This window comes from Podarcis tiliguerta (assembly GCF_965153285.1).
Source record: "Podarcis tiliguerta genome assembly, chromosome: Z".
Lineage (NCBI taxonomy): Eukaryota > Metazoa > Chordata > Lepidosauria > Squamata > Lacertidae > Podarcis > Podarcis tiliguerta.
In genome coordinates, this window is record NC_139553.1 from 47,204,691 (window position 1) to 47,230,099 (window position 25,409).

The window sequence follows — 25,409 nt, forward strand, 5'->3', positions numbered from 1 at the left end:
TACCCCTATATATAATCTGAGTTTATGGTGGATAGCAGCCCAGAAGGTCTTGCTTTTCCCATAGGCATAAGCAGGAATCAAGCATGGCTCTCCCTCTCTGGCTTCTGCCTGCTTTTAACTTCCTGCTCTCTCTCACACACAGCTCTGGCTATTGTCTTTCTCACTGCCATCCAGGTGAGGGGAGGGAGCCCGCCCACCCACACCCAAGTGTCTTCTGGTACAGAGCAGCTTCCTTTGTCAGACTAATGACCATGCTTAAGTGGTAACAATGACCGTTGTCTGACTAATTCAACAAATGAATCCTCAGTTAGATTTTTAACCTTTGCTGGATTCAGGAACACAGGAATTACAAGGGACTCAGGCATCATGCAAGCTAACCTTCCAAACTCACAGCAATATTCTAACTGTTTCTGGACTTCTTGCTTAACAGAAGAAGCTGGCATTGTCTTGATAAGCATATGGACTTCACAATCTCAATTTCTACCACACCATTGAGCATACTAGGCATTTCACTCACTAGGCTAACTCTTCCCCATTCCTGTCTCTGCCTGGGATATGTGTGTGTGTGTGTGTGTGTGTGTGTGTTTCATTATTGAGTCATACATGGGATGCATCTCTGGCTTGTGCTGAAATATTTTCCCCTCTCCTGCTGCAGAAATAATTCTCATTTGCTTCACAAACAATAACCCCACACTGTGTTTCTTCACCATCAAAATGACAATGCACTGTCTACTAACTTTCGCTTTTTTAAAAAAACCCCAATATTTTTATTGATTTTCCATTTTTAACAATTTTATAACATCATAACACTTTTTATAAAATCTTTTGCTCTGCCGAGCTCTCAACTTCCCTCCACCCATCTTCTGGTTTTCTTATAACACATTATTATCTCCACACATTTATAACATCTCAGTTCTATATATATCTTAACTTATTAACCAACCTTAATCACAAATAGAATCTTTCTTCTTTTAAACGTTATGGCTTTTATCTCAGTCCTGCTAGTGTCTCTATAAGTGTACAATGATTATCAATGTGTTGTATAAATTTACCCCACTGTCTCTGGAACGCTTGGTCGCTCTGGTTTTGAATTTTCCCGGTCAGCTTTGCCAGTTCCGCATAGTCCATCATCTTCATCTGCCATTCTTCAACCGTTGGTAACTCCTGCTGTTTTCATTTTTGGCCTGTTAAGGTTCTAGCTGCCATTGTGGCATATACAAACAGTTTTTGATCTACTTTTGATATTTCCACTCCTATCATTCCCAGCAAGAAAGCTTCTGTTTTTTGGGGGGAAGGTGTACCTAAACATTTTTTTTAATTCATTGTAAATACTTTCCCAAAATACTTTAACTTTATCACAGGTCCACCACATGTGATAAAAATCTCCTTCTTTAACATTACATTTCCAACAATTCTTATTTCTCATTTTTGCTAATTTAGTTGGTGTCAAGTACCATCTATACATCATTTTCATTATATTTTCTTTCAATGCCATACATGCGCTGAATTTCATTCCGACATTCCATAATTTTGACCAGTTTTCAAATTGAATACTGTGCCCAATATCTTTTGCCTATTTTATCATTACTTCCTTAACCTCTTCCTCTTTTGTATACCATTCCAAAAGTAAATCATACATTTTTGATAATATTTTTGTTTTACCTTCCAACAGATCGGTTTTTAGCTTCAATCTAAAGTCTCAGAGCCATTCTTACTTTTATCTTTTTTAAATATATCATTTATTTGATGATATTGCAACCAACCTGTTAACTTATCACTCGTTTCATCATATGGCTTCATTTTTAACTCATTATCCATTTCTGTTAGCAACTCCCCATATGTAGGCCAATTACCTTTTATGTTTAATCTTTTAAGTGATATTGCTTCTACTGGTGATATCCAACGTGGTGTTTTCCACTCTAATAGATCTTTGTATCTTGTCCATACCTCATAAAGTGGTTTTCTTATAGCGTAGTTCAAAAAACCTCTATGAACTTTAACTTTGTCATCCTGTAGATATGCATGCCACCCAAATCTGTTGCCACAACCTTCTAAATCCAATACATCTGTATTTTCTAATTCCATCCAATCCCTTAGCCAGGTCAGGCAGGACACTTCATAGTATATCTTTAAGTCTGGCAATAAGAATCCACGCCTTTCTTTTTTATCCTGTCTGCTAACTTTCAGCTGTCCGCATTACCACCACCTCCCTGACAAAATGTGAGTCACTTTAGGCAAAAAAAAAAAAAATGGTAGGGGGGGAAATGCCTAGTGGACAGGCATGCTCAGCTTGGACAGTCTAGAAACCTCCTTGCTTGTTTTATTTTTTTCTGCCATTCTGGTTCATGGAGTGTCACTTTGGTGAATGTTGACCTGCCGTGCCTTTGTGTCTTGTTGCAGTCAGTGTGATCAACGCCCTCAGAACAATTGCCTTGCCATGTGACAAAACAGCCAATTCCTGCAGCTTGCAAGAGCTCCTCTCATTTCCTAAATAGTTTATCACCTTTGCCTTTTGTGGATAAGTGTCCCCCCACCACACACACAAACCCCAAACTAAAGATTCTCAAACTGCCCATATGGGAACATAGGTGCCAACTCCTAGTAGCCGTGGTCACTCTGCCCCCCCCCCCCCCCGTACAATATCTGAGAGGCCAGGGACCCCAAAGTGAATAGGCATTGCCATTCAAATGGGATGTGTAGACCACACCATGTGATTGATTAGCAGGGCTTACCTGCCCCCCCCCCCATATTTTATTCAAGTTGGCACCCCTGTATGGGAGTGTTTGGGCTGTTTATTCAAAACAGTCCTTCGGGATTCAGTTTTCTTCCAAAGCAAGGCAGCCTGTAGGGGCTTGAGTGCTTGATTTGATTTGGGAGGAGGTCTGAGGGTGGCAAGTTTAGTAGACTGGTATTTGCTGCAATCCTGAGACATATGGGGAATTTTTGACCAGGGATCCCAACCAGCTCATCCCACAGTGGACCATATAGCAGGGTTCCTATAAGCGCTCTCTCTCTCTCTCTCTCTCTCTCTCTCTCTCTCTCTCTCTCTCAGTATAGCCTGCCAGCTTGCAACTATAACAGTGAACTGCAGGGGTGGTTGCAAACCATATCGGTCTAACATTCAACACAGAGACTTTCTGCCAGTATGGATTCCATAATCTTGTACTTAGAGGTATACTCTGACTGAACATGGAGGGTCCTTTTAGCTATCATGGCATATTGGAGGAGTTCGTGTGGGTGGAATGAAAGAAAGGTATTATGGGCATGGCATGGCAGGTACGAGGGAGGGACTTGTAGACCCCCACTTTCTCAGGGCACAGGAGAGCTGACTTATACCACTGGTGCATCTGCCTCAGTATTGGCAACATTTAAATCACTCCTCACTAGCCAAATCCAGCACTTGGGCCTCATCCACACTTCTGCTTGTACCATGTTTTCTAGGCATGAGTCCACTGTTTACCTCGGAATCATAACGAACATCAACTGAGTTTACTGTGGACTGACATTTGTTCTGATTCAACTGTAAAAAGTGGGATTTCCTGGAAAAAGTGGGGGTAGGGATGTCAAATGAAAAGCCCATTGGACCCCTTCATAGAAAATATAGAACTAGTGGAACAAAACAGGGACCAAACAGTTACAAGCAAAAGCCTGGTGCTCCACTGACCTGCCTGCAGCCTGGCTGCACTTTTAAATGTTCAAAAATCAAGAATACTTAAATAAGGTTTTGCAAAGAAGGGAAGACCCAAGTTAGAGCAGCAACTCCCATCTCTGATGCTATCTTTTGTGATTCACTCTCAGCCGCAACCTCAGGTAACACCTACACACCAGGGATACATCACAACATTTTGTTGCAGGGGCCCTGCTTGCTCTGAACTAATTGCCAGAGTTCTGCCACATATTACACCCAAAATGAATTGAAAAGTCATTAGGCTGGATATTAGTGAAAGGAAGGGGAGGCTTACGGTCCAGGGAGGATGAAACAGAAGCTAAGAATTCACAGCTAGCAGAGGCAATGTATGCATAATTCATGCTTTTATTACAAGAGACGTTAATATTTGTTCCTTTAATTTACTGAGTTCAGCCTGTTCTACTGAGTTAAGTACAGGGCATTGTACTGAAGGTCAAGTGAGATGCTGGCATTTGATACCCTGGCATTAAAACTTCTCTTCCACTATTGTACCGAGGGTGGTTTTTTTGGAGCATATTGAGTCTGGGAAGTTAGCTTCCCCATGGCCACACCCTGATATCTGTCTCTTGCAAATGACAAAGGGGGCTTCAAGGCTGACATGATAGCAAAGATTGAAAGTCCTGAGTTTAGGGAGTGGGTTGGGAAGTCTGATCCAGGCAGTGTTCAGCCTATCTTCCTATATGCATAAAAAGGTGTCATCATGCTCTGCAGTTTGTGTGGCCCCCAATAGACAGCCATGCCAACTGTAGCATGAGCAATAGCCAAATGGCCCAAGCAGATTGTTTAATGAAGGGAAGGGGAAGCGCTGTGAAGCACCTTCCCCTTCCCATTAAGCACACCTTCAGTGAAGTTTAATGCAAGGGGGAGGCCCTTTCCACAGCTGTTTAGCAAACTGCTCTTAGAAGTTCTTCACCCTCTTTCAAAATGGGGTGGTTGGGGTATTAGACAAGGGGGTTGAGGAAGGAGAGGAGGGGTTTTGAGAGACAGGTAAGTGAGTGAGTGACTGGGTGCAAAGGACTGGTTGGATGCAGAGGAATTGTGGGAGGCACCAGTTGAGAAACCCCCAAGGGAAGAAGGCTCAGAACCAAGGGATTTGTAGCGGGGTGTTGGTAAGTGGTCAACAGGAGAAGAGGGAGAAGACTGGGAGGAGGAGGTGTTAGAAGCCAAAGAGGTAACAGGGTTTGGTGAGCAGGGAGAGTCTGGGGCAGAGTGAAGTCCAGAATCAGAGGCAGAAGCTGAAGCAGGAGAGCAGGAGGTCCAAAGGCAGGGATGAGTCAGGCTGGTACAGAGTCATGGGTATCTCCCCCTCCTGCTGCAAAAAGATCCCCTCCCCACTTGTCTCCCAAAACCAGAAGAGGCATGAAAAGGGCGGAGGAGAGGTTGGCGGCATGCAGGCTTGATCTCTGATTGCTTGAAAAAGGCCCTGGAGAGGAGAGGACTTAGAGACAGCTGTGAGATGGAGGGGACCTTAGCAACTGCTTCATGGGGACAAGACCTCTTGGTGATGATTGCTGTGCTCATTAGATGCAACCCTCCTGTGTTGATTGTGGTTTTGCTAATAAAGAGTTAACTCCAACTTACAAGGTGTGATTTACTGCTGGCTTCCTCTTGTGAGTGGGTGGGGAGTGAGGGATAAAGGGAGGGTGTTTGGTTAGGTGTGGGAGAAGGGCAAAGGGATAAACATGATTGATGAGCAGAGCAAGCAGGGGTGGTGGCCCCGAGTACAAAAAATATTGTTATGAGTTGTGAGTTGCAAGCAGAGTTGCATTTGGGATAGCAGTTGTGGGATAATGTGAGCTAGAGAAAATAGTTGCTGTCTGTAAAACACAGCAAGCTGAAGGGAGGCCGAGCCATGGCTAGTGTGTTTTTGCATACATTGGCTGCTGTGTTTATGTGAGAAGCAAGACCCTCTTGGGGTGTGAATGTTGTGAACTCCGCCATCATAGGCTCTGGTTGTTTATACATGTATCGGTAAATCGTATATAATAAAGACACAATCTCTGCTGTGCCTCATTTCCAAAGGAAACATGAACCCCTTATAGGTGCATGGGCCCTTGGAATCTCACACTACTCAGAGATTGGTGTGGCAGATAGCAATGTACAATTTTGTTCAGTGTGGTGTAGTGGTGAGTGTCTGACTAGAACCTGGGAAACCAGGGTTTGAATCCCCACACAGACATGAAGCTCACTAGGTGACCTCTCTGCCTAACCTACCTCACAGGGTTGTTGTGGGGATTAAATCAGAAGCAGGAGAACCACGTGCACTACCTTGAGCTCCTTGGAAGGGAAAAATGCTGGGATATAAACACAATGAATGAATAAATAATAAATAATATACCACAAGGTGAAGAATTGCTGTTCAGAAAGATGAATTTCATAAGGTTCGAATGTAGATTGTGCACTATGCATGTGAACTTAGTCGACACGTGCGGAATATATGCATTTTCTATATTTCTTAAAATGCACTCTTTGTGAATTTTCTTAGTGCAGAATAGGTGATGGGAAGTGCTTTGTTGTTGTTTTTACAAAGAAAAAAACCCCTCAGCAATCACCACCTTGAATCTTAATTCTCGTTCCATCTTTCACATGGACTGCAAGCAATACAGAAGGCGACAGGAACAAACTGTGTGGGAGATCACGAACATTCAGCATCCCGGTACCTGGTATGTGAAGAGAGCGAGCTGTCACCCACATAAAATGCTCTGAAAGCTATTTAGCGTGCTGGATTTTGAACAGGGGAAACACTGCTGTGTGGGTTTCTCCCCCCCCCCCCCCCCCCGTTAATGGGAAATGTTTCCATTCCTGTTTTGTCTTCAAAAAGCTCTTTCATTTATCTGCTCCCCCTCCCGTCTTTTTACTCTCTTTCTCCAGTAAACGTGGCTGTTTCACTTTCACAGCCCTCACAAGAATATATCTGGCAGGTCTGAGCAGCAGCTCTGTAATTGAGCCTTAATAAACCCTCATCAATGTATTTCAGTTCCCTTGGAGTTTTTACTACTTCAATAGATCCCCTTCTGCTCTGACGGCATTGTCCTGCAACTTTCAGCTGGAGCTAATAATGACTTCTCTACCTGGCTTCCTCCTTCTTAGTAAGTGTCTGGCTGTGCCAGGTTTGGGAAGAATTATTATTCTTTCCTTCCACTGCATACCTGGAAATAGGGGGGTGGGGTTAATTGTTTATGGTTGCTGCTCAGATGCTGCCATTGATTAGGGCTCTGGCTTTCTGCAGCCAGGCCACCCCTCTGGGTGTAATTATGTGTTTGCTTCTGACTACGGACAAGTGAAACGACATAGAGAGGGTGATGGATTGGGAGAGAACTGAATGGGCATCTTTTGTGTAGCATTGTGGGCTACCTGGGCCAGTTACACATACACAGGTTGCAGCAAGTGCTTTGAAAGCAACTTCCTTGCCCATCTCTGGAAGGGCTGAGCTCTTTTTTAAACACAGCACTACAGCTGAACTCTTCCTTTTGAACACAGCAATGGCCAAAAGCAGGATGAATTAAATTGTGTCACCTGTGTCTGCAACTAAAGCCTCTCTGGCTACAATGTCCACAGCTGGAGGCAGTAATGCTTCTGAATACCAGTTGCTGGAAACCACAGGAAAGGAGAATGCTCTAGTGCTCTGGTCCTGTCTGGGGCCTTTCCTGAGGCATCTGGTTGGCCACTCTGAAAACATGCTGCTTGGCTAGATGAGCCATATGACAGAAGGAGATCCCCCCCCCCCATACCCTCTTTCACCATACCATGTATAATTTATATAGCATATAATCCAATCATGTGTCCCTCTGACCCATCTTTAGAGGGGGAAAACCTTTTAGTTTAGGGGGGTAATGGTTGTTGTCTCTTTTAAGGAAATAACATGCAATACACCCAGTCTAGTTTTTCTTTCTTTTCTTGGTTTGCTTATTTTGCATGACTTCCAACACAGCTCTCTCAAATTAGACTTACAGTTGAAGTATATTAGCCAAAATTCAGTCCCCAGGACAGCATGTGTCTGGACCCCTTGCTTTTATTTATAGTTCTCCTGCTTCATGCCAAGATGTGTTTAATGGCCCTGAACAGTTCCATTTAGGTCAGTGGCCTATTTTTGGCCTTCCTTTTCAAAATTGGCTTGGGAGATCTGCCTGCCATAGGTAGAATTCCAGAGGGGTGGCAGGCATGTTCAGTCTGCTGCTGTAGAAACAGCAGAAGGTCTTGGAAGACCAGTGGGTTCATTTTGGTGGAAGGTTTCCTGGGCCAGATAGAGCTCTTGACATGAGTAAAACCAGAGAGGTCCTCTTCAAATTACGCATGGCTCCTCGGCTAACCTGCAGAAGTTGTGTGCTGATCATAGCTCCTCAGCCAAGGATGGAGACCCATCAGAAGCAAGATAGACCTTTTGATCACTGCCTTCCTAGGACTGCAAAAAGGAGGAGGTGGGATCGTTGAGTATCAACTGGGAGATGTGGCTTGCGGGCTGCATCCGGCTTGGTAGGATGGAATGCTCATGTGTGATCCAGCCCTGGCTCTGCTCTGATTGCTGCAAAAATGAGGGTGCCTCTGTCTTTCCTTTGCAGAATGCTGACCTTGAGTATGAGTTGGATGTTCTTTCAAAGATCCCGTTGCCTCTTGCCCATTGGTCCTCTCAAGCCACGGAGTCCTGCCTTCACGGTATCCCGGAAGAACTCCGCTGTGGCTTCTACAAGCTTTCATCCACTATGGAAGGCCAAGTACCTTGGAGGCCCTGGTGCCATGAGATCCAGTTATTGCCTTGGACCTTATTTCCAATGAAAAAGGGATTAACACTGAGGGGCTCTTAAGGAGAGGGGGCAATTACTGGCATGAATGATGAGTGCCACTAATGGGGCTGGGGTTCTTGTTGGCATTACAACAGTGTCAGTCCCACTAGACTTTAGCCCACACAGTGGCCTGATGTCTGGGCCACTGAGCCACAATTTGACTCTGAATCAGACTTCACCAACGTCCGATCCTCTGAATGTCTCTGAGGGGGCAGCAGCCCCTCGGAAGTCCATCGGGGACAAGAACTGGCCTGCCCTCCTCATCCTGATCATTATCCTACTGACTATTGGAGGGAACATTCTGGTCATCATGGCAGTCTCCTTGGAGAAGAAGCTCCAAAATGCCACCAACTACTTCCTGATGTCCTTGGCAGTGGCGGACATGTTGGTGGGCATCCTTGTCATGCCAGTTTCCCTCATCACCATTCTTTACGGTAAGTCACTGCCTTTGTTCAAGTTGAAGCCAGATGGAGTGGGAGGACATAGCCCTTAACTGGACAGCAGGTGGGTTTTTAAAGCCTTTTCTGACTCATCTGATTTCTGCAGGTAAAGACCTGCTCTGTGCAGGCAGCGATGGTTATTCCTCCTTCACAGAAGCCCTGACGAAGTTCTTAACTGAAGCACATTGAGCCTAATAAATTAGAACAGGAGTAGCCAATTTGGGAGTGTGAGGTGTTAGGGGAGGGGTAGTGCCTTTGGTGGGGGACCCATTGTGCTCCTTCTGGGCTAGTTTGTCCACCTTTTGTCCCACCCTGCTCTCACCTGGGGCTCCCAGAAGCTATGAGCATGTGACAGCAGCTACACCCCAGGAAGGGCTTTGATTGCTTGCTAAACCAGTTGAGGGGAGCCAATGGGTCTCAAACCCTCTGTGAGTTAAGGAATTCCCTTGCATGCCAAGACAGGCTCTGGAAGATTGAGTGGATGAGACCACTAATGGGTCCAACAATCAAGAAAGCGGTTTCTGCATGTACTGTAGAGGGAAGTGAGGGGCAGATGGGGCTCATCAACCTGGAAAGGTACCTCATCTAGGAGAAGGAGAACTCTGATCCTAAATTTCCACTGGCTTGTGGGATATCTTCAGGAGAAGCAAGGGCTCAAGAGTAAACCCTACACAAATCCAGAGTGGAGTCCCTAAGATGGTTGGGTGGCACCTTGTACGCCTCCTTCTGGGAACTCCTGCAGCCAAGCTGGTGCCAAAGGTATTGCTCTGCTTTTCTTTGGACCACCTCAGCGAGAGCGAGAGAGGGGTCTTGTCGTCTGGGCAGCCCAGGATCTTCACACACACTGTCCAGGCTTGCACCCTGGGGAGGTCACTTTGGTGCTGCTGACACAATAGTTTGACTTCACCCCTGGAGGTGCACTCCATTGTTTCTTGAGACAAATGGATGCTAACAAGCCAATGTGGTTCCCTTAAAGTGATGTTGGAGTACATCCTTGACCATTGTCCTTCTTGCTGGGGATAATGGGAGTTGCAGTACAGCAGCATCTCAAGGGTTAAGGGGGAGTCACTCCTTCATTTCTTCTCTAGGTGGGCTGCAGGAGGTGTTAATTACATGTGACGCTGGGCTGCAGGTAAAAGTTGCTCCTCAGTGTGGAAGCTCCCTGTAGCTAGGAAGCCAGCCCATCAAAGAGAAAGCCTTTAACTAGTTATTTTACTTGCAAGGAAAGGTAGCTTGGGCTGGTTTTCTTAACCTACGTGACATTCCTGAATGTGATCACTGCTGGATCAGGCCAATGCCCCATCTAGTCCAGCATCCTTTTCTCACAGTGGCCAACCAGAAGCCCATGAGCATGACTTGAGTGCAACAGCACTCTCCCCTCTTGTGATTCCAAGTATAATGCCTCTGGCAGCGGGGTAAAACAGCCATCAGAGCTAGAGTCTGAAGTGCACTCTGCCACTCCAGGACTTTCCTCTGCATGCCCCTTTCCTCTGCATGTGTCAACTCAGCCCACACCTCTTGGGTAGCATCCTGGCCCAATACCTCTGAGGCCGACTGACTATTGGCTGGCGACTATTGGGGCTAGGAGGGTGGAAGACAATGAGACCAACTGCAAGTGAAGCCAGAGCAAAATGACAGGCAAGAGCCACCCACTGACCAGCTGTAAGTAAAGAGGCAGGTGGGGCAGGCTAAGATGGGTGGGGCAGTACCCCCTTTGCCTTAAAGGAGCAGCCTCCAATATAGGAGGGCCTTGACATCTTGCTATGAACCAAATGGAAAGTGCACAAGGAAGCAGGGTGGGGAGGAGAGTGGTTTGAATGTCCCTAGAGACATAGAATGTCTTGAGACATTCTGTCTTTAACTGAGTTATGTCAGGATTTGTGGGTAGGGGGAGTATTTCTGCTATAAATCACACTTTGCTTTCTTTAGCATTTCTGCTGATTGGTGCTGCCCTCTAGCATTCCTCAGAATTACAGCAGACTGTTGATGTCACTGCTGTGGTCTTAGAATCCTGGAAGGTGTGCTGTCCCTCAGGGGGGCCGGCAATAGCTTCCTGGCAGAATACACTGCTTTATGTGTGTCTGGTCCCTGATTCAATTCCCACCCAGCACTCCCAGCATAAAGGCTCTTCAACAGCAGAACCATAGAAAGTTCCCCGCCTTTTCTGGGCACAGCTCTACAGGTTCTCAAGTAGAGTGGACGTTACTGGAGGAGATGGGCCAAGGGTTTGGTTAAATATAAGGAAGCTTTGTATCTGTGCATTGATGCCTTCGGGTAGTTCAGTTGGCCCTGGTCACAGGGTTGGCATCAAGATAGGCATGGAAATACAACAGGAAATGGAATGTGAATATACAGAACTGGACATGAACTAAAGGATATATAAGAAGAAAATAATTATGGAATATTATCCCAGTATGTGATCACAGCGGAGAGATGGACATGGAGGGAAGAATTTACTATCATTCAGTGTGGAGTTACAGTGGTGGGAATTAATGGAGGTAAAATTAATATTAAAGGGAAAATATGGTTGACATTTACTAATAATAACAACAATTTGGGAACCCGTCTTGGACTTTTAATGGGAAAAAGAAATGAATGATTCTAAAACACCTTGACTTAAAAGAAATATTGCTTAATAGAAAGTGGAGAAGATGGGTGTTAGCATGGACTGGATGTCTTACATAATCCTTTTTTGTTTAATATAACTAGCAAATGGAAAATTGGAAGGCCTTTTTGGTAGCTTTCTCTAATGTTTCTTTTGTCTTTTTATTTTCTTTCTTTCTCTTCTCTTCTCTTTTCTCATTGTCCCTTTCATTCTTTTTTGTTTGTTTGTTTGTTTGTTTGTTTTCTTTCTCTGAAGTCCATGTCTGTGGGCTTTATCAAGGTCCAGAGTATATATTCATGGGGATGGTAAAAGGTTGATGAAGGACCCTGAGTAAGAGATATGGAAATGTCGGTCTCCAAGTGAGAGCTGGGAGGAGTTACTATCTTCTGTAGGTGGGGAGGGCTAAGAATTATTTTTAAGAGAGGACTCTGTATCCTACTTGCATTTTTTGTAGCAGCTATTTTATTGTATTATGAAGACTTCAATAAAAAAACCTCATCATTCACAAAGGATGATGAGGGTTCTATTCAAGATAGGCATCCCTGAGCACTTGCCAAAGCCCACAGTGTCGTCCAAGGAGACCACCATCAACCCCCCCCCAAGCCTCCTAGCTGTGCCATCACTGCCTGTTCACGTGCCCTCTTCTAAGCAAGCAAGCAGGAACATGGGTGAGGAGAGAGCAGCAGCCTTCACTTATTTTGCACTCTCCTTCTGCCCAATTCTGCAGATTCATCTCAGGAAACAGGCCATGGGGTGCCAGCAGGGAGGAGATGGGCTCACTGAGGAGGGCCTCCTACTGAGGGCATTGTGTTTAGGAGCTCTCTACAACCTAGGGTCAAGTGGGTGCTAGAGGTTCCTAGGGAAGGCAGGCAATATTGAGTCAGAGAGAGCATGCAACTTGGACAGCTCCCAGAGAAAGTGCCCAGGACCTTGGACAGCGCCAAGGAGCCCTGCTATTGTAGCCAACCAAAGCCTTGGGTAGGCTGGATGGAAGAGTTGGCTGGCCCTGGCCTTGATTCATTGCTTTTGCCTTCTTTACTAAGATTGACACATCTTCTGAGCCAGAGCATGGTGGTAGGGCTGTGTTCTCCAGGGTTTGAGTACAATTATGGTGGTCATCTCTCTGAGGAAATAGCTGAACCTCATCTGAACCTCCCTGCTGTGCAGTGCAAAGTTCCTGGACCATGGGTCACAACACCAGCACAGTCCAATTAATGAGCCTGTTTTGCTCTGGCCATGAACTCTCGCACTCCAGGACTCATTGTGAAATTCTTTCCCTCCTTAGCTAACGTCATTTGGCAGGGTGCCACATGGAGCGATCTCACTCTGATCTGCACATTGCCAAGCTCTTGGTGGAATGCAGCCTCCCAACCCCTTTTGGCCAGCATCCAAAGCACCACACAAACGTGGTTCCCACCCACCCTGCAGAACACTGAGCATGCATTTCTATAAGCACCCCACCCCACCCACCCACCAATGCACCCTGGTGCTGTGCTTTGAAATTTGGGGAGGTGGTGATGTTTAAAAAGTCAGCTTTTGACATGGTCTGGACATTTACTGTTCCAATGAAATAAGTCCTCCACCCCCCACCCCAAAAACCCCAGGCTACCGCTTTGCAAGGGGTGGGAGATGTACTTGCCTACTGTGGCTCTTAGGATCCCAGCAGCTGCTGGAACAACCCACGCTTCTCCCTAGGGAGAGCACAGCAGGCTTAAGGAGCCTGGATACTGCTTTATGATCCCTATTGTTCCCAAGAATGCCACCCCAAGAAGGAAGACCAACGCTCCTGCCCACATGAGGACTATAAAACCCACAGCTCCAAAGCATGAACCACATACAGAAAATTACACAGATGTGCCCCCCCCCCAATCTTTATCCAGGGCAAAACTATAAAGGTAAAGGCACCCCTGCCCGTATGGGCCAGTCGTGTCCGACTCTAGGGTTGTGCGCCCATCTCACTCTAGAGGCCGGGGGCCAGCGCTGTCCGGAGACACTTCCGGGTCACGTGGCCAGCGTGATGACGCTGCTCCGGCGAACCAGCACCAGCGCAGCACATGGAAACGCCGTTTACCTTCCCGCTATAAAGCGGTACCTATTTATCTACTTGCACTTAAGGGTGCTTTCGAACTGCTAGGTGGGCAGGAGCTGGGACCGAACGACAGGAGCTCACCCCACCGCGGGGATTCGAACTGCCGACCATGCGATCAGCAAGTCCTAGGCACTGAGGTTTTACCCACAGTGCCACCCGCGTTCCGGTGCAAAACTATAATTCACCCTTAAAAGAAAAAATAACTTTTGGAACCTTTGGAGTGTTCTGCAGGCATAGGTGTTATATGCAATGGAAGAATATGGGCCTGTGCCATTGCTGATGCTGCTCACAAACCCAACTGCTGTTCCCTCAATATTAACTTTTCCCTTGCTGCCCCATTCACCTACTAAGCTCACTGTCCTCATTCCCAGTGCCATTTCCTCATTCAAATACAGAATTGTGACATGGCACCATAGATTCTCCAAGGAGGGAGGGGTCTCATTGGAGGTCACAGGCTTTGTCTTAGGTGCAGGGGCGGGGCACCTCCACCATGCAGGCTTAACAGGCCTCCTCCTTTGGCCCGCAAGGCCATTTCCCCCAGGCTGTACTCACCTGCCCTCCACCTGACATCATATGTCACACAGCTAATCCCTGCAGAAAGCAGGGCTGAAATTTTCATCCGTCAGCTGTTGTGTGGAGAGTTCAGTCCTGCTTTCAGTGCAAGCCCCCTCCTAATCATATGCTTAGTGGCTATCTGGACATCCACTGCAGCAAGGGAAAACACTTTGCACATGCTCAAGAGTGTCACTTTCATTTTGCGTGTTCAAAATGAGACAGGCTATTGTTTATTTATTTCATAAAATTTATATACCACTTATTAAAAAAAACCAACAATCTCAAAATGCTTTACAAAAACAACAAAAATCATTAGTAAAAGCAATTAAAATGTTCAGTAAATTAAAACTAGGAATAAACTAAAGACACATTAGTATTCTAGATGTAGGCTCGTCTAAACAAAAATGTGCCAAAAAGAGTACAGTGAAGGTTTCTTCCTGATGTTAATAGACAGGGAGTTCCAAAGTATAGGTGCTGTCACACTAAGAGGTCAATTTCTTACAGATATGAAATGGATATTATGTGACACCTGCAGTGGTGCCAATTCCACTAAGTGAAGCAGCCAATTGGGCACATGTAGGGATAAGGAGATCTCATAGGTGAACTGGTCCCAAGGTGTTAACGGCTGCATATGCTAATAGAAGCATCTGGAATGGGGCCCAGTAGCAAAGCAGCAACCAGTGCAGATATCTGAGCACAGGTATTAACAGGGCCTTCCTCCTGTCAGTTATCGTGCTGCAGCTTTCTGCACTAACTGCAGCTATGAGGGAAGCCCCACATAGAGGGTACTGCAGTAATCCAGTCTTAAAGGAACCAGCACAGGAACTATGGTGGATAAACTTTCCCAGTCCAGTATGGTGGCCAGGGACAAACCCATTAGAAGTGGAGACCTGTAAAACAACAGCAGCAGTAATAAATCCCAAGCCAGCCCTTTGATACCTGTAAATCAGACTCTCTCTGAACCAAAATGCATTTGGTCCAACATCTGCTCTAAAGGAAATTGCCACCCGACCTCCCACTTTGAATAGCAGCCTCTTAATTCCGATGGAAGCATTAAGAGGCCCCTTCATGCCCATTGTGCCTTGAAGTATTCATGCACCTGGGCTTGTGTGGCTGGCTGATGGCGCGTCTCCGTTTGTGTGGAAGAATGAACATTGGAAATTGCGTCTCTGAGTTGCTTCTCTAGCTAAAAGGGTCTCAAGTCACAGGTGATTAGAAAGGCTTTTCTCTGCTTTAAGCCCTGGAGAACGATTATGAACCTGGATAAATACTGGGGTGCAAAAGACTCGTGAATGTGGCTCTTTCAAGCAGGCTGCATACACTCTGTCCAGCCTTGCACCTTCCTTGAGTGGTTTTGCCTGACTGGGATGTGTCTTTGAGCTTTGATCATGCCTCTTGCTCCCCTGGGCAGAGGATAGAAAGATGTCTGTGCAGAAGCTAGCCTATTGTAGAAGTGTAAAATTTGCATTCATTCATCCAGCCCCTTTGGCCTCTGGCCCTGCACACCACTGGCCTGCAGCCTCTGATGGTTGCTGAGAAGGGAACATGGCCACCAGGCTCAAAAAGTTTCCCCAGGCTCCAGAGACTGAACTTGGGACCTTCTGCTTGCAAAATGGATGCTCTGCCACAGAGCTTTAGCAGTCAGGGTGAACCCTTGTCCAACAGTTGCATATTACAAGGATTTTGGCCCCTGAAACTTTTCCTGGGAAGCAGCTTGTCTTTCAGAGATGAATCTCACCTTTCAAAAGCTGCTTTTCATTTTATCAAATGCCCCCCTGCACACATATTTTCTTCACCGTTTCCCCACATGTCCTCCTCACCACCACCACCCCCGCCTCCGGCACTTTTCTCTCTCTATCAAAGTATATAAAAACCAGAAGACATCATTTCACATAGAAACCCCTCACGCCCTGTGAGCAGGCTTTTGAAGGTGAAGGCCATGGTATTTCTGTTGGGAACAGCTGGAGGAAATGTTCAGAGCTGAAACAAAATGAAAGACTCCTGCTGGAATTTTTGGGTCATGCTGCTAGGCTTTGAAACAGGAGGGTGCTGAAAGGAATGGGGTGGGGATTGCAGTGGCCTCGTTTCTCCAAACTGCCCCCTTCTCCTCCTCCTCCAGCACAAGCCCTCAAGCAGCAATGCTGCAGCTGATGAAGGAGAATGACCATAACATTTCAGCTCTCTGCGTTGTGACATTTTAAATGCTGCCATGTTGTGTATGGGGTGTTAGGAGAGGGGTAGTTCCTCTGGTGGGGGACACATCATGCTCCTTCTGGGGGAGTTTGTCACCTTTGGTCCCCCCCCCCCAGCTCTCAGCTGGGGCTCCCAGAAGGTGTCAGCATAAGACAGCGGCCACACCCTGGAAAATGGCTTTTAGTGGCTGGGTAAACCAGGTATGGGGAGCTGATGGGTCTCAGACCCTGGTGAGCTAGGAACTTCCCCTGCATGCAAAACAGGCTCCAGCAGATTGAGTGGCTGATACCTATAGTGGTCCCAATAGTTAAGAAAGCAGGGAGGTGAGGGGCAGATGGGGCTCGTCCACCTGGGAAGAAGGAAAACTCTGGTCCTAAACATCCACTGCTTTGAGGGATATCTTTGGGAGAAGAAAAGGCTCCACCTGGGAAGAAGGAAAACTCTGGTCCTAAACATCCACTGCCTTGTGGGATATCTTTGGGAGAAGAAAAGGCTAAGAGATTCCAGCCTGAAACCCTGGGGCCCACTACCAGTCAGTGTAGATGACACTGTGCTGGAGCCTGGATGAACTGACAGCTGTGTATGCACCATTCACAGTTGCCCATGACCCTAAACCTCTGAAGTTAGAATCCAGAAGAGGCATCCTGCTGAACCAGTCAAACCAGTTCCTTTGGTCTTAGCCACTCAGCTAAGTACCCACCATCAGCATCTTAAAGATGTTGTTCTTCTGCCATAGGGACAAATGAGTGGGCCTTTTCACACCTCACCTGGCTGGATGCCACATTGTCCTAAGATGGAGAGCCACAGGCCAAAGGGGTCTGTGTGCATGTAGGTTTTGGCTATTGGGATCTGGATACATAGAGGCTTGTCATTCTCTGTGCTGGACCCAAAAAGCTATGACCTGGGGATATCCCTGGGAACCTAATGAGGGAGACAAGATCTGTTCTATGTTAGTTCTATGAGACACTCCATCCTAAGCTTAGCTTGTAGATAGGTATAAATAAAATAATATGCCCTAAAGACACCACAGTCTCCATTAATCTGCATTTCTGGGAAATCATCAAATCCTTGGTAAGTGCCTGGTACCTCTGAAATCTCTCACCACTTGGGAGTTTGGTGTGTATGTGTGTGTGTGTGTGTGTGTGTGTGTGTATTCCTCTCAAAGTGCCTTCTATACAATATCTAAGTGCAAATAAATCTACAAAACTCACATCAAATAAAAGTAAACATCTTACAAAATCATCATACTGCACCCAAAAAAATGTAAAGCCAAATAACTGGCTGGAATAATAAAAGAGTAAATTGAACCAGCAAAGATCGTTCAATAAAACTGCCTAAGATTTGAAAAACATTACAGGCAGTTAAAACCTTATAGGACTGCAGCATCTTTTACAAGAAAGCCATCTGAAAGAGAATAGGAAAAAGAATATTAAAAACAGCCTCTTCCTTTCAACTCCATGTTTTAGCTTTTGTTAAGATTAAATTCTTCCAGTGTCTGTCAGGGTCCAAGCCAGCCTCCAGTTTGTTTCTGGTCCCCACATCTTCCCTGACCATTTCCTGTGCTGGCTGTTGCCAAATGGGACTTGTAGTCAGGAACCTCTGGAGGGCAGCATGTTGAGGAAGGCTCACTGACACCGACTGGCAGTGACTTCCAGAGTTCCAGAGCCATGTCTTTTCCAGCTATATCTGGGAAAACCAGGGATTTCCCAGCGTGGAACCTTCTGCATGCAAAGCAGGTGCTCTACCACTAGGGAATGAGGAGAAAGTTCAGTTCAATTCACATTTAAAGACTAACTTTGAAAATTTGCATTTTCCAAATGCAAAGCAAAACACAACTATCCTTTGAAAGCCACACTTCTCTGAATTTTGCATTGAGTTCTCCAGTCAAACAATGTGTACAAAAATGCATATACAAGAACAAAGTGGGCATATAAATGCATGTGTTAGTAAAAATAGCATGCAAGGATGCATTATAACTAGGGGAAATTGCTTTGGAAAAATGTGTTTACAGTGGTACCTCGGGTTAAGAACGTAATTCATTCTGGAGGTCCGTTCTTAACCTGAAACTGTTCTTAACCTGATGTACCACTTTAGCTAATGGGGCCTGACGTGCCACCGCTGCGTGATTTCCGTTCTCATCCTGAAGCAAAGTTCTTAACCTGAGGTACTATTTCTGGGTTAACGGAGTCCGTAACCTGAAGCGTCTGTAACCTGAAGCGTCTGTAACCTGAGGTACCACTGTATTAGGCAGATTGCATATAAAAATGTGTATGACAGAAATTTGCCCCTAAATGCTACTGGGTATTCATGATGAGTTAAAAACAAAAAAAATGCAATCTGATGCAGAAATATGGAGAAGAAAAGTTGGAAAAAAACAAAAAGTAACATAAACATATGTATTCACCCATCCCTAGCTACCACTGTCCCTTCACTTTGACAGCCCCAATCATCAGCTAACCTGGGTAGGAATTATGGAAGTTGGGATCCAACAACAACAATGTCTCAGGACCTAAGCTTGAAGAACATTAGCTATGCTCAGTATGCTTAGTGATCAATCACACAAGCAACAGCTAGCGCTGACTATATGAAAGTGATGTGTCTCCTAGGATAGCTGTGAATGGCTTGAGATCCTAATTGCAAAAGTGGTGCACTGATTGCTGGACTTTGGAGAGAAGTCCAGGATCCCTTGGGCTCGGGAGGTCTCAGGTGACCAACTAGAGAGCAGCTGATGATGTGGCAGTGGCAAACTAGCCAGCCTTAGCACCAGAGCTGGCCTGGGCATGGCAATGCTCACTTGGACTAGCTCTGGTTGGCACAACATCCTCCCTCCCTCCCTTTAAAAAAGATTGTAGCCGGAGGCTGGGCACATACATGGTTGCAGATGCTGGTTTCGTTATTCTTACTTTAATAACTTATTAGCCTTTTCTACAATGGGATTCCCCAATAAATGTGCTTAGCATCTGAAGCAAACCTGGTTTTCTTCCTTTAGTCATGATGGTGCTTTGATTTGTATGAGATTAAAATGCAAAAGTGCACATACCTTTCTTTTAAAAAACAAAAATCTGGATTGGCAAGCTGTTTTTCTTTTCTTTTTTCTTGATCCTTTTGCTGTGACGTACCTGGAATGTAGAAGTTGGGACAGGCTGGATGAAAGGAGAGATATGCCAATTGTGTGCTTCAGAAATGAAGTAATGCATATTCCACACCCTCTGTGGTCCAGGGTCTAAAATTACTTTGCTACAAAACTATTAATAAGCAAGAATGCTTAAGAGAGAGAGAGAGAGAGAGAGAGAGAGAGAGAGAGAGAGAGAGTTTCCCCCCTCCCTGACCTAAAAGCGTGCATCTCTGAACATATTCCTTTATGCAAGGGGGTGGGGGGCTTGCTTCCCCACTTGAAAACCATTATCCTGGAGAACGTATTTTGCTGCTAGTGATGCTCCACTTTGCACAAGGCAGTCTAGTTCTCTTCTGTTGAGTCTAATGAAGTCAATTAAGCATTTTTCACATCAAGCATTTGCTCGGACACCCTGTTCTTCTCAAAAGCATCTCCCTCCCCTTTTCTAATATGTTAACATAAATTGTGTCAGTCAGTGCCATGAGCCCATTACATCAGCGGCCCAAGTCAATTAAGTCACTGCCCTCCGCAACGTTTATCAGTTAACCTTCTCTTCTTCTTCTTTTTTCCTTCTTCTTCTTCTTCTTCTTTTTTTTGGGGGGGGGGTAATGTCTTGCACTAATGGACAACTTGCATTTGACATCCTTTAATGTTTTCTGTAGCACGCAATTCCTGAAGGACTAATTAAATAAGTATGTTAATTAATAGATGGCGAGGTACAGAGAGCAGCAGATAAAAGCTAACTGTTGGCTTACATGGTTGGAGTCACGTTTGACAATTGTATTAGGAACTGAACCACGGCAAGAACTGAACAGGGAATCTCTTGAGCGGGTTGTGGATTCAGCACTCTTGTTAGGAAGGGGTATCTTGGGCATCATTGCCAAAGTCAGCCTTTCACCATTTTCACATGTTGCAGAGGGCAAACTCAGGTTGCCAACCATCAGTCAATCCTCATTCCCCTGAGGAGCATTCAGCTGTTTGGCACATTCAGCTGATACAATTTTAAGCAGCTTAAGGCGGGCAGTGATAAATATTAGGTGCAAAGAGGCACTTAAGCAGGAGTGAGAGGACCTTTGTTTTCCACACAGATGTTCTTGGACTCCAACTCCCAACAGCCCCACCCATCATGACCAGTAGTCAGGGGTGATGGGATTTGCATGCTGGTAGGTGATTCCCCATTTTCAACACATGGGGAATGTGCAGACATCCAGGTTTGTTTGTTTTTTATTTGACAGAAGTGGGTGCAGCCAAGTGGGTTTTATAGCTCTGCTTCAACCTTGATTCACTTCTTGGTGTGTCATGTATTTCCTACCTGGAATGGAATAGTGTTCGTCTTCAGTTCCACCAATATCCACACAAAGCTGTGTCCAGAGTTAGTTGTACAGTTAGGCAGAGTGGGCTGATTGGTAAGGAAGGGAGCACAGATGGATTCAACTCCTTCCCACCGTTCCTCCTGAGACTTTTGGTTGTTCCCCTCTGTTGGAGGACAGAGCTCTGTGTCCTGTACCCTCCAAGCAAGCCTTCCATGATCAGTGTCAAATTACAATTCAGCTGCCAGTTCAGTTGGTTTCAGTATACTGAATGGGGAAACACCATCATTTCCATTGCCTCAGGCAGCAAAAAAATTTTTATCCATTACTTGTTTCTTGCATTTCTATCTCACCTTTTTCTCAAAGGAGCTCAAGGTGGCGCACATGGTTCTCCTCTTCTTCAATTAATCCCTGCAACTGCCCTGCGAGGTAGGCTAGGCTGAGGGCAGTGATTGGCCCAGGGTCACCCAGTGAGCTTCATGGCCGAGTGGGGATTTGAACCCTAGTCTCCCAGTCCTTAGTTTGACACTCTAACCACTACACCCCACCGGCTCTCTATGAAATTTCCCAGGTTTGGCTGCATCCAGTAATTTGAGGAATGAGGAACACCTGTGTCTGCCCCCGATTTTGTTGGACTGCAACTCCCATCAGCTCTAGCCAAGATGGCCTACCGTTGGGGATGATGAGAATTGTAGTCCTACACCATATCATGCCTCTTTGGGTGCTGCTTTTGCTTGATTAGAAAAAAAAGTTAAAAGGGGGATTGCTTCGCCTTAAATTGATTTTTTAAAGGGAGGAAATGCAACTATATTAACTGTCCCTTAAGGACGAGTTTTATGATATTACAACGCAGTACAAACGTGTTAATAATGTTTACCCTCAGGCCTCTTGAAATTGAAATCAATGACTCAGTGAGTGTCAAACACAACTGAGTTAAAGCTTGGTGTGTGTGTGTGTGTGAGAGAGAGAGAGAGAGAGAGAGAGAGAGAGAGAGAGAGAGAGCAAATAAATCAAGAGGGAAAACAGTCTGGTTCACAAAGTACACTGAGCCACGGCTTATTAATCTGTGATTTGTTTGATCATCCAAACCTTCCGCAGCTGCTTAACTGTGGCTTATTTAGTGCCAACAAACCACAATGTGAAGCCTAGCTTGATCATGGCTTACAAACCTTGGGTGGCTTTAACTATGGGGTGGTATTAGAATCATAGAATCATAGAGTTGGAAGAGACCACAAGGGCCATCGAGTCCAACCCCCTGCCAAGCAGGAAACACTGTACTTGTGAGCACAGTGCCCTTCCTTAGCCATTAGGCCACCCCACCCCAGTGGCTGACAAAGATGCAAAGGCACAAGGCAAGAGCATCTGGAAAACAAAGCAAACTTTGCAAAACTCGTGGGGGTTGGGACAATTCGTGGTTTGTTAAGCAAACTATAGACTGAACAAACCATGGCTTACTATTCAGTGACTTGAAGTCAAACATCAGTGTGGTACAATTGGCCATGTATTTAACACCCAGCCTTCCCCAGCCTGATACCCACCAGATGCTTTAGACACCAGCAAGCATCATACCTTACCCTTGGTCATGCTGGCTGGATGTGAAGCACTGGCTGGTAGGAAAGCAAGTGCTTTATCTTAGAGCATCCTTTTCCAAACTGGGGACTCTGAACTAACATCATCCCTACTAAAACTGGCTTGGGCTGACAGGAGTAAGAGTCCAACAAACATCTAGAGGCCAGGAGGTTGAGGAAGGCTGCTGTCACAGGAGTGTGCTAATCAGTAATAACACAGTTCAGAGTTGGAGTTAACGAATTATTAGCAAAACATGATCTCCACAGATTTGGTTGAGTAGCAGGCCCAATGAACAGAGCAGCTCATCCCCAGTAGCCTTACTCCTTCAAAATCAGTTGCTGAGACTGAAAGTCCCCACCTCCTCACAGCCATCTAAGTCCGCTCCTTTCCAGGGCTTTCCCCAAGCAATCAGAGACAGTGGCTGTGTGCAGCCAACCTCTCCTCTGCCCTTTTCATGCCTCTTCTGGTTCTGGAAAACCAGGGGGGAGGGGAGTTTGTTGCAGCAGGAGGGTGAGGCACCATTGTCTCTTCACCAGCCTGACTCATCTCTGCCTCTCGACCTTCCTCCTACCCTACTTCAGCTTCTTCCTCTGCCACAGAGTCTCCCAGCTTACTAAACCCTGTTGCCTCTTCAGCTTCCAACACCTCCTCCTCCCAGGCTTCTCACTGTTGTCCCACCACCACTCCCCAGGCTCTGAGCCTTTCTTCCCTTGGTGGTTCCCCAACTGGTGCCTCCCACCATTTCTCTGGGCCAACCAGTCCACAACATCTACTTTGGTTAAAAAAAAGGATTTTAGCACACCCTCTAGTGGCCTGTGGTGGTTTGTGGTGTGGTCATTACAGCAGAAAGACTCAAAGATGGGTCTCATAAGCACAGAGGAAGCTGCCTCATACTAACTCAGACCATTGGCCCATCTGGCTCAGTATTGCCTAGCAGTGTTTCTCAAACTTGGGTCTCCAGTTGTTGTTGGACTACAACTCCCATTATCCATAGCTAATGAGACAATTGGTCATGGGTGATGGGGACAACAGCTGGGGGCCCAAGTTTGAGAAACAATACACAGTGGCAGTGGCTCTCCAGGGTTTCAGGCAAGCGGTATTTCCCAGTCCAACCTGGGGATGCCATCAAGGATTAAATCTGGGACCTTCCACATGCAAAGTAGATGTTCTACCACGGAACACTTCCCCTAAGCAGTGGTTTCTGATTTTGCTTCAGGGGCAAGGTATGGTAGCTCTTCAGAGTGTCTGGCAGGTGATACTCCCATCGTTACCTGGAGATGCCAGGGATCGAACCTGGGATCTTCTGCATGCAAAGCAGATGCTCTATCACTGAGCTGCAGCCTCTACCCAGAGGACTTAGAAGTGTTGGTGAAGAGCTATGGTCCATTTTCACACTTACTTGCCATTTGCCTGTGTTTGCCCCTGTTGCACTTCATCTCCATCAAGGCACTTCCAACCCCTCATTTTCTCTTCAGTGACAGATGCAAGGCTTCAAAGCTCCAGATTTCCACTTCCAAGTGTTTTGCCGACAATCAGCATGACACACAGCTTGTGTTTTTTCCTTGTTGCTTGCTTTTTGTGGCTTCCTCAGCTGTGATACCCATTTGCCTCTTTGGATTTTGACTTTCCAATAGTTCATGCTTTCTGCTGGATTTATTGCAGCCATGGAAGGAGTGAGGGGCATGAGTGATATGCAGCTGTGATTTGCAGCAGTTGGGTTTTAAAATACTGGGAAGCAAAATAGCGTGTTAATTTGAGTATGCCTAACTCATGTTTCCCCAAAGTATGAAACACAGCTGTCCTTCGAAACTTGCACCTCTCAAAATTTTGCAATGCAGTTCTCTAGCTAAAAAAATAAAGCGTACAGAAATGCATATATTGGGAGTATTCGCCATTAAAAATGCACATATTGCTGAAAATAATGTACAAAAGTAATTTGTATCAGTAAAAAATCTTGCAAAAATGTTCATACAGTGCTACCTCAGTTTTTGAGCATCTCAGAAGCCAAACATTTTGGTTTTCAAACACCAAAAACCTGGAAGTAAATGCTTCCGTTTTCAAACATACCTCGGAAGTTGAATGGCTTCCACTGCATCTCCGCCCCCCCCCCCCATTTTCTCCATTGACTTTACTGACCACCCATTGCTCCTCGGTTGTCGAACGTTTCAGAAGTTGAATGGTCTTCTAGAATGGATTATGTTTGACAACTGAGGTACCACTGTATCAGGCAAAATTGCATGTGCAAACTGTACCTATCAGGAGTAATGCATACTAAAAGGCTGCCGGTTTTTGTGAGGCCTTTTTCTAACAGCAACAACTAAATATCACAACTGAAGCAGAAATTTTATGGCCACATGACCCTGATTTCATCTGATCTCAGAAACTAAGCAGGGTCAAGCCTGAAGGGTACATGGTTGGGAGGCCACTTGGGACTACAGGTTCAGTGGTACCTCGGTTTTCAAATATAATCTGTTCCGGAAGACCATTTGAGTTCTGAAACTTTCAAAAGCCGAAACCTCAATAGCCGACAGCTAGCATTCAGGATCTTGCACTCAGCAGAAGCCGCGTGGCATGTTCAACTTCCAAACAGTGTTCAAAAACAAGCATTTACATCCGGCTTTACGGCGTTCAAAAACCAAAACGTTTGACTGTTCAAAAACCGAGGTACCACTGTAAAGTCTCCAACTGCCCCCAAAATGCTGGGACTGTCATGAAAACCTTTAAGCCACCAAGGTATCTTATTTTGTCACACAGAGTCCCAAATTCCCATCTTTGTTGAGGTACGCTAACTGGAAATGGCTTCATATTGGGGGGAAAGTGAGTTGGTGACTGAGGCGGCCTTCTCCTCCTTCTCCTAGAATCATAGAATAGAATCATAGAATCATAGAGTTGGAAGAGACCACAAGGGCCATCGAGTCCAACCCCCTGCCAAGCAGGAAACACCATCAGAGCACTCCTGACATATGGTTGTCAAGCCTCTGCTTAAAGACCTCCAAAGAAGGAGACTCCACCACACTCCTTGGCAGCAAATTCCACTGTCGAACAGCTCTTACTGTCAGGAAGT

The 25,409-nt window shown here is 45.8% G+C and overlaps 1 protein-coding gene across 13 annotated transcripts in view; it reads left to right on the plus strand.

Moving 5' to 3' along the window:
• HTR2C (5-hydroxytryptamine receptor 2C) overlaps window positions 1-25,409 on the plus strand; it is a 238,968-nt gene that overhangs the window by 197,779 nt on the left and 15,780 nt on the right. For 2 of the 13 annotated variants that reach the window (XM_083422642.1, XM_083422643.1), the window contains 2 exons: window positions 6,174-6,351; window positions 8,248-8,903. In XM_083422642.1, coding sequence (XP_083278768.1) covers window positions 8,516-8,903 — 388 coding nt within the window. In that variant the 5' untranslated portion in view covers window positions 6,174-6,351; window positions 8,248-8,515. Of the gene's footprint in view, window positions 1-6,173; window positions 6,778-8,247; window positions 8,904-25,409 lie in introns of all 13 variants that reach the window. The other 11 variants (XM_083422650.1, XM_083422641.1, XM_083422649.1 and 8 more) reach the window with 8 other exon arrangements.